At 35.3% G+C, this 8,506-nt stretch overlaps 1 protein-coding gene across 2 annotated transcripts; it reads right to left on the bottom strand.

Moving 5' to 3' along the window:
* Positions 1–4,428: 4,428 nt before the first annotated feature.
* LOC128245428 (uncharacterized) lies at positions 4,429–8,117 on the bottom strand. 2 transcript variants are annotated; one of them, XM_052963564.1, is made up of 3 exons: positions 7,988–8,117; positions 4,795–5,116; positions 4,429–4,509 (listed from the first exon to the last, which is right to left on the bottom strand). In XM_052963564.1, exons 2-3 carry the CDS (start codon positions 5,110–5,112, stop codon positions 4,504–4,506), a joined length of 324 nt encoding a protein of 107 aa, XP_052819524.1. In that variant the 5' UTR covers positions 5,113–5,116; positions 7,988–8,117; the 3' UTR covers positions 4,429–4,503. The 2 variants fall into 2 exon arrangements, with proteins under 2 accessions (XP_052819524.1, XP_052819525.1); XM_052963565.1 differs by lacking the exon at positions 7,988–8,117 and adding an exon at positions 7,649–7,933.
* Between the last annotated feature and the right edge of the window lie 389 nt (positions 8,118–8,506).

Here is an 8,506-nt window from a genome sequence, read left to right as displayed (position 1 = left end):
CAGTTACAATATTAAAGTTAGACAATAGTTATTAGAAGATATGTAACATCGTTCGATTGTCCAAAAACATTTCCATATTAAAATTCTGCTATTTTCTGCATGAATTTGAGAACTTTTTATGAAATACTGTTGCAAAGTAGTAAATATCAGCGTCGTTGTGCTTGGGTTTCCTTAGATTAATAACACATATTTATCTAACATTTTTGGTTTCCCCACAAAAGCTAAGCACACTCTCACGAAACGTCGTGCCTTTATAATAACCTAGCATAACTTAAGGAAATCGTTGTACAAACAACAAACAAAAACTTTAAAATGAAAAACAAAAAAGGCGTACAGCCATATTAGAAAAAGATTGAAGCATCCATTCGAATTAGTCAAGTAACCACCGTTAATTGATTTGATTGTTTTGAAAATATGTAATGATATTAACTATCTTTGGATTTTCGACAACTGGGCTTGTCCCTGTAGTTTTAATTGTACAATTCAATAATCCTTATTCCATCTACCCTTAACGGTTTGCGGTCATAATGCGTTTGAGTTTCATGTACAGTCACAGCATATAAACAATAATAATCCTTATAGAGAATAGTGTATATGTACTGTTGGGAATAGAGCAAGGTGGGATCACATCGGCACTTAGTGATTAAAGCTAGCTGTGCTTTTAGCTACGGGAATTACATAAGATCCGTCATGTACAGACGTATTGCGTAATTTGGCAGATCCAAAGGGCAGTAAAGCGGCACCAACTGTGAAAAAGAATCTGAAAATAAGGGATCTAGATAGCCCCATTCGGAGACGGTTGATGATCATCGTAAAAAAACAAAACAAATTGGACTCCTCCCACATACGACGAATTTGCTGAGCTACGTGCCAGCCTCATTGACGCAACTCACAACACTAATATGTCGAAGGGTTGATGGTTAAACAAAAATTCAGAAATGATATTTCTTTGTATGGACATCACAAGACCTTGGCACAATTAATGTTCCTTTTCATGGAGATAAGTTAAAAAGCAAGATAGTTGCATCATGCTACGACGTCTTCAGAAATGATATGATTCCAAGACTATTACCTCATGAAATACGAATAATGAAGGTTCCCAGTTTATGGAAACAGACATGAACCATTATACAAGGCCACTACAATTGCTGCAAGTGATAGCGCTCAGAGGGGTCAGCCATCGAAATGAAAGCGCGAGTTACCACCGAAACAGGCCTTTGCAAAACTGATCACCTCTCACAAGCTGGTGATACCAACATAGATAGTAAAAAATCAGACAACAGCAGCTCAATGATATTGGCAGAATTTACTGATCTATAGATGTGGCCTGTGCAGTCAGGTTCTGCCGGATGATGGTATTGCTGCCGATAATTATTATGACGGTGTTGGATGTGATCGTCCAAACTATGCTGTTTATCATGTCTGGATGTTTTCGCCTTGTGAAAGATACTACCAGGACTGGGAAGAATCTAGATTTAATGTGATATTGTGTATTGATAAACCGTGTAAAAAAGCTTTGAAATTATGTATAGATCACTTATGATGTAAACTCTGTTATAGTGTGGTAATAAATACTTATGAAAAAGGCCAACACCGATACATAATAAGTTACGGTCGAGGTGTAGAGTTCGGGTATATTGACCAGGTTGATGATTGCCGAAGTGGATAAAGTGACAACTACATATTTTTATCATGATATTTGTATACCATGACAGCCGTTTAATAATCACAGCCGTGAAGATATCTTTTTTTCTAGCATGCAAATACCATCATGCGAAAACTCTAAATTTAAAAGGAAAACATCAGATGTCTCACTAAAGTGCTGCTTTAAATGAGATTTCCTCACGAAAATATACATGCACGAACACGTTAATTTCACAACATAACAATATATCAATGAAACAGTCAAAACGGCAAATTAGGACATGATTACACCTATTTGCAATGTGCACTAACATCTGAACTTGACATCAATTTCTAGCATTATTATGTGCTGACATGAACATCCCTGAGTTTATTTTCTTCTTTTGCTTGGTAAATCTAGGTGTATAATCTAGGTGTATAATCTAGGTGTATAATCTAGGTGTATAATCTAGGTGTATAATCTAGGTGTATAATCTAGGTGTATAATCTAGGTGTATATTCTAGGTGTATAATCTAGGTGTATAATCTAGGTGTATAATCTAGGTGTATATTCTAGGTGTATAATCTAGGTGTATAATCTAGGTGTATATTCATTACTTGTAGTTGCCTTAGTTGTATTTAATGTGTTAAGACCAATACTGTTCATGTTCATCGCGCGCGCGCACGTGTGTGTGTGTGTGTGTGTGTGTGCGTGTGCGTATGTAGAATTGTATTGATACCCAAGGCTTGACTTTGAGTTACATACAATTTAGGTTGATAGGGCTTAAACCATCTTGTTTTTTTCAAACTCAAAATTTGTTTTTCCCTAAACATTAATATGTGCTTTGACACTTACTAAGTATTAAAGCTAAATGGTTTGCTAGATTACCACAAAGTTTCTACTTGTCTCCATTGTTATTTTTGCGGGAACGAATTTGTATAGTAAATTGTTACTATTTATAGTAACATGTGTATTATCATTAAATACGTGAATGAATATCATTTTTAACCGTGAGATTATCACGTCACGTGAGGGCGGCCGACGGTTTCCTGTACCTAGTTTTAGTAACGGGAACTACCGGGAACCACAGAACTGGAAGTCTACAATCGTTGAAGGCGATGAACCAGTGAGACAAGGAATAGTTCTTGTTCATTTTTTTTTATTTTTTTCTGCTGAGAAATGCATTTTTTCCAGCGAAATGGCAAGGGTCATTAAAGCCCAGATTTGTTCGCAACTGCTCTTAGGCTTGATCGACCTGGCCGTGCTCACATATTGAAATGAACGTCATAATCAGATGTAAAAAACGGAAATAATTGAAGAATGGAAATATTACCATTTAATTCTGAAAACAATCGACAAAAGGATTGCTTTTTTCATTTTCAATTACTTTATATTATTAATATTTAAAATAGCTATTGTCATTCAAAACCCATTTGTTCTAAATTACTTCTTAAGCTTTCAGACTGCATGCTAATTAAATCCTTCATTATTTCACAGCATAATTAACAAAACCGTTAAAAATCGTTGACAAATAATCAAAAATATGTATTATACAGGATAAGACATGTTTGCTCATGGCTTTTGAATTATAATTGCCCCAGTGAAAATAATACTCGACATGACATTATAGACATACCGTTTGTTTTTTTAAGAAATAAACCAATTTCCTGTCAGCATTGTTCACCTAGTGGCAGTATACACAGTGGTAATTTTGACACGACTTTTGTCGCTTGTTGACTCATTCTGACAGCCGGAAGTGTTACTGATATATATAGAAAGACAGCTTTCGGTTCTGGGATTGAGTGTATATAAATACCAGTCTGTCATAGCTCTTCCGTTTCCGTTTGTGTCATCTGTAAGAAAACCTACATAAATTTACACGCGCCCTCCCACTCCCCCATATTTTACCTTTATTGTCGACAGTGAATCTTGTTATACAATAAAAACAATAAACTGTATTCTTGTTGTCCTTTTTCTGTTTATATATTTGCAGTGCGCTCGGTGTTGTAGTAATGATTTAGAGAATAGTTCGTGGAGATGAAAATCTTGCCCGAACAACACACGGCGACGATGTGGTTGATTATTTTGCCCTCAAACACCACACAAATAATTGGCAGAACAAGTGCTACAAAACGGGCCATACTGAGACATTCTTACATATAGAGCCATTCGCTAACCGCTTGAGACTGTCAATATTCTTTGCCATATATTCATTCGTATGTCTTTTCTTTTATTACAATTCGCTAAAAAGATTCAGCCAGCTGAGAGTAGGCAACTTTTAATATACATGGTCACTATATCAGCCAATAATCTTTTTGGTTAAGTTCAATTTTTGTAATTATGTTTGTTGCCATCTTAAAACTTGAAGGCGGGGCTTAGCCCCACACCCATCGGTGAATTGTTGGTTACAGACAAACGGGCAAAACATAAAAATACGATAATTTAACGCAATATAATGTATTTGTCCCTAGGTTGATGCTCATGTGTTATGATAATAGGTTCTTGCGTGATGTGTCCAGTGCTTATGCGTTAAACCTTTAAACGCTGTGGCACAGTTTGCTTTGCGTTTTGATTGCGTGTCAGCACGGTGTGTATTGCGTACAAACATTTCGTTAAGTAAAACACTTAATATTTAAATAGCAAATGGGGTGGGGGTAAAATCATAATTAATAGTTATCAATGCCTTTATCTCGGCTGGTTGTATTTTTAACGGACTGCTTTGAGCCTTAAAGCACACCCTTACAGTTCCGCTTTTTTTGCTGCCGCTTACGTTCATTTTTTATATAAAAACAACAACGCAACAGTGTTCTTTGTTTAAATTTAATTACAATAAGTAGTACATTGTTTTTGTATAAGGTGATGTCATCCTAGGTATTCCTTTATGCCTGAAAATAAGCAATTCAATAAAATGATATGTTATAAGAGCTGGTTTTTGTACAGTTGATTTCACTTATAAAATCATTACCCTATTTTAACATTTATAACAAAAAGCGTTTAACGAATCTAAGGGTACCAAAATACGCACGTATGCTAACATTATATAGAAGATAAAGTAAAATGTCAACTTAACCCATCATGCAACATATCTTATGCGTTTGCTATATTAAATTACACGATGATCAAAAGATTAAAACAACAATTATTATTGTAGGTATTAAACTGTACAATACCTGTAAAAAGTTACGTTTTCCTCCTTTCCTTTGTCCTTTCCCAGTTTTTCCCTTCTTGTTTGGCCGTCTCATGGTCACTTCCTTATTACCTTTTCTACCTCCTTTCCATTTTCTTCCCGTATTGTCCGTCCGACCAATTGACCACATGGTCTCTTTCTCACTTCCGACCTCACTGTCCATCCAACTTACGTCCCCACTTCCTTCCTCACTATCCGTCGAACTCATAAGCATTTCCCCACTTCCTCCCTCACTTTTCGACCTCGCTCCGTGAATCCAACTCATGACCATGAGCAAAATTAGATATGTTTGTGGTGTCATCGTGCTGAAAAGAAGACTGTTATGTATTTTGTATACCGATTATTACTTACAGAGCAAGCACTCATAAATGACATTAATAACCGTCATTCTGAAATATATACAGAAAAATTCTTATATATAGCAAACTTAAATATTAAGCACAAACATATTGATGCAAATACTCATCACTTCTATGTAAACACCCACTATTTCTAAACAACTTCTTTATCATTGTTCACATTAGCTGTGAAATACTTTTATAACAATACACATCTAATTGATTCATGGACACCTTCTCTTACATAATAGCTGCGTCAACTACAGTTACAAATAAATTTACTTAAATCGTCAAACCTGCATTTAAACTTGCTTTTAGTGAATTTAACTATCTTTGAGAAGACAGAGAAAATATCGTGTTGGTTATTTCCCCATTGAAACAAGTCAATGCTAATTTCAATGAAGTTTGACAACGAACCAAAGCGTTGACATATATTTCCATTATAATAGGCATTGACCTCAGCAAGGACAGTTAATTTCCATCCACATCAAGTTTGATCCGTTTGTACCTGTTATGTCATCTACCAATGCAGGCAGTCAACGGAAGAGCAATAACATTTGACACCGTCACCAGCCCTACATTAACTATGGCATACGAATTAAAGTATGCTCTTGTAGTGGCGTCGCAATTCAACTGAATTGTACAAATTTATATACATTTTTTCTTCGCGTGATGTACGCCCGACATAAACCTTAAATGGACATAAATAAACTGATAGTCACAGAAACCAATCTGAAAAGAGTTAACACTATAAACAAGTAGCTCATGAAACTATGAACAAAATGCAATACCGCTTTATATAGGCATTTATTTATGAAAGGGAATGTTTAATAGTAAGGCTTTATTTGTATATGGCGAAACTCATCACGTAAATGGACATACAGTGATAATTTAGAATATTGCCATATAGACTTAAATAGTTTAAGGTTTTTCTAACTCAACCCTAACGCATCGGTCACTCTGCTGTCAAACGAGATAACTACAAATAATCTGCAAACAGCGATGATATCCGTTTCTTCCCTTTGCGTACGATATGATGATCAAGTTTTCCCAACTTTTATTCATTATGTGAGCTTGCACGTATGCTATTAATTGAACTGATTCAATGAAAAACTAATAATCATACGTATCATATACGACCTTAATATGCAATATTGAATTTACCGATAAAATAATGCAATTTCATGCCATGCATCAACTAGTCTAGTATTAATACAGGACCGACCGTCTTGTTAATTATTTTAAGCATCAATCAGAATATCCAGCTCTATGGACCATATTTTAAGTCGGTCATTCATTATAACTGTATCAATTTGTACGCGTGAAATCGCAATAATCATGATATTATATTCCTTGCAATAAAAACTGCTGTAGTAGCCCAGTCAGATATTGATGTATACTACTGAGAGGCAGCATTTTTCTAAACATTCCATTCTTGATCAAACCAGTCCTTCATTTTAGACAGTGCAATATAATAGGAATAGTCGTAAAATTAGTCCGTAACTTGGCAAGAAACACCTTAAGGACCATTAAGTGGGGTAACAGGAGTTGCCAGACATTGACCAAGCTAGGTTGTCAACGAAACTTGGCACGGTGACTTTATTAGAGTCAACGAGTATCGAACGCCTGGCGACTAGATCTTTGTCATTTCTGTAAACTCGCTAATACTACCAGTATAGTAAAGTACGTAAATAACAGCTGTACCGTCCGCGAAGGAACCCGTGAAAGTATATATGTATTTTCACCGTGTGTGTCCTTAACGGAACTGTAATAAATAATGCCGATTTTACAAGTGACAATTATTTTACGCTGGACGAACGTTTACCAGTGTTACTATGTCGAAGCTACAGTATGGCATTTAACCGATTGGGAGACAGAAAGCAAGAGACTCTGTACACTTCAGGTGTTGCAGTAGTGAAACATCTCATCGATAAATAAGTTATCAATAAGACCGACAGCTCAAGTGACAATACGATCCGGTGTTTTACTATTAAGTTTCATTGCCACAGCAATCTAAACATGGATTCATTGTTAAGACAGGATTCCTAACTGTAATGTGCAGTTTTTCGAAGATCAAAAATAATAACTTTTGTATTCACGCCATTCTAATAGAAGTTATTGTCACATTTAACATTTTACGACTTGTAAGAGTAATCCATTATTTGAGCTTTTTCAAGTATTGGATCATGTCTAAATTTGAACCAAATGGAGTCCGAAACATGTAGATTGTACAGAAACTTCATATACAATTACTACAAATACTCAGTTATGTGGGTACATTCTTTCAAGTATTTAAACAATTTGTAAAATCAATGCGAATACGTTGCAACAAACACTTTCAGCTGTTATGTCAAAACTCACTGGTGACATGTAAAACTCTTTTTTTTTAAGTCGAAACTAATTGAATACTGTTCGTACTTGGTTGCAATTAAAACAATACAAGAACCACGTATAATAGTTTACCAGCGAAACATTAAAATCGATTTTCTAAGTAATTACTTTGCCGACAATGTACCCCTTTCTTCAGGCGTCGTCACATATGCTTTTTGACTCCTATTGTAGAAAGTGAAAATTCGATTTTGCGGATGTTGATTCACCGAACACCGATAAAGTATCAAACAACTACGTGTTTGCCCACTGAGATCTATGTTATACGTGACGAAAGAAACGCCTTATGCAATTTCAACTCCAGACATGCATTCCCGTATTAAGCTCAAATTGAAAACATAAACTATCCTAGTCCCAACTCTTTTTTCACTTTCGATAACTAACAGAACTTCCCCAGAAGCAAAACTGAAATTATGTTTGTTCAAATACAAAACTTTTATTATATTATACCTTTTTCCTTTTCGAAGCGACAGCAATTTGTGAAAATTATCCGTGAACTGTTGATTTACACGCTTTGATCACGAATCAATAGTTAGTTATAATACAGCGTTGAAGCTTTATCGGATTGGATGGTTTGTCCGGTTTACTCATCCTTTCCCATTGAGACACGCCTCTTTCTTATGAATTTTATTGGACAGTGAAACCATGTCTGGATGTTAATATTTAGTTTTTAAAATAGAACACATTGTATCAATAACGACTTACACGACAAATCTTCAACATTTGATTTTATAATAATTAATTTCTTAGTATTTGCTTTTCTCTCTGACTTTGTACTTCTTGTTTGTTTTGTTCGTTCGAGGTTCTGTTTTTCTTTCTTTTTACCTACAGATTTGCTTCCCGTTCGCCAATACTTACTGGTTACACTTAAGAGCATAATTTGTGCTAAATGCGTCCCGTTTTTTTCTGACCTTCAATTGCTCGTGAGCTATGTTGTTTCCAAAAACATAGAACCGTTAGTGTGATGGG

This window comes from Mya arenaria, chromosome 9 (genome assembly GCF_026914265.1).
Source record: "Mya arenaria isolate MELC-2E11 chromosome 9, ASM2691426v1".
NCBI lineage: Eukaryota > Metazoa > Mollusca > Bivalvia > Myida > Myidae > Mya > Mya arenaria.
This window is presented reverse-complemented; position numbering and strand designations above follow the sequence as displayed.

What these genes read in the sequence shown, in the direction of transcription:
- LOC128245428 (XM_052963564.1), bottom strand. Translation starts at nt 5,112, where the DNA reads ATGACACCACAAACATATCTAATTTTGCTCATGGTCATGAGTTGGATT.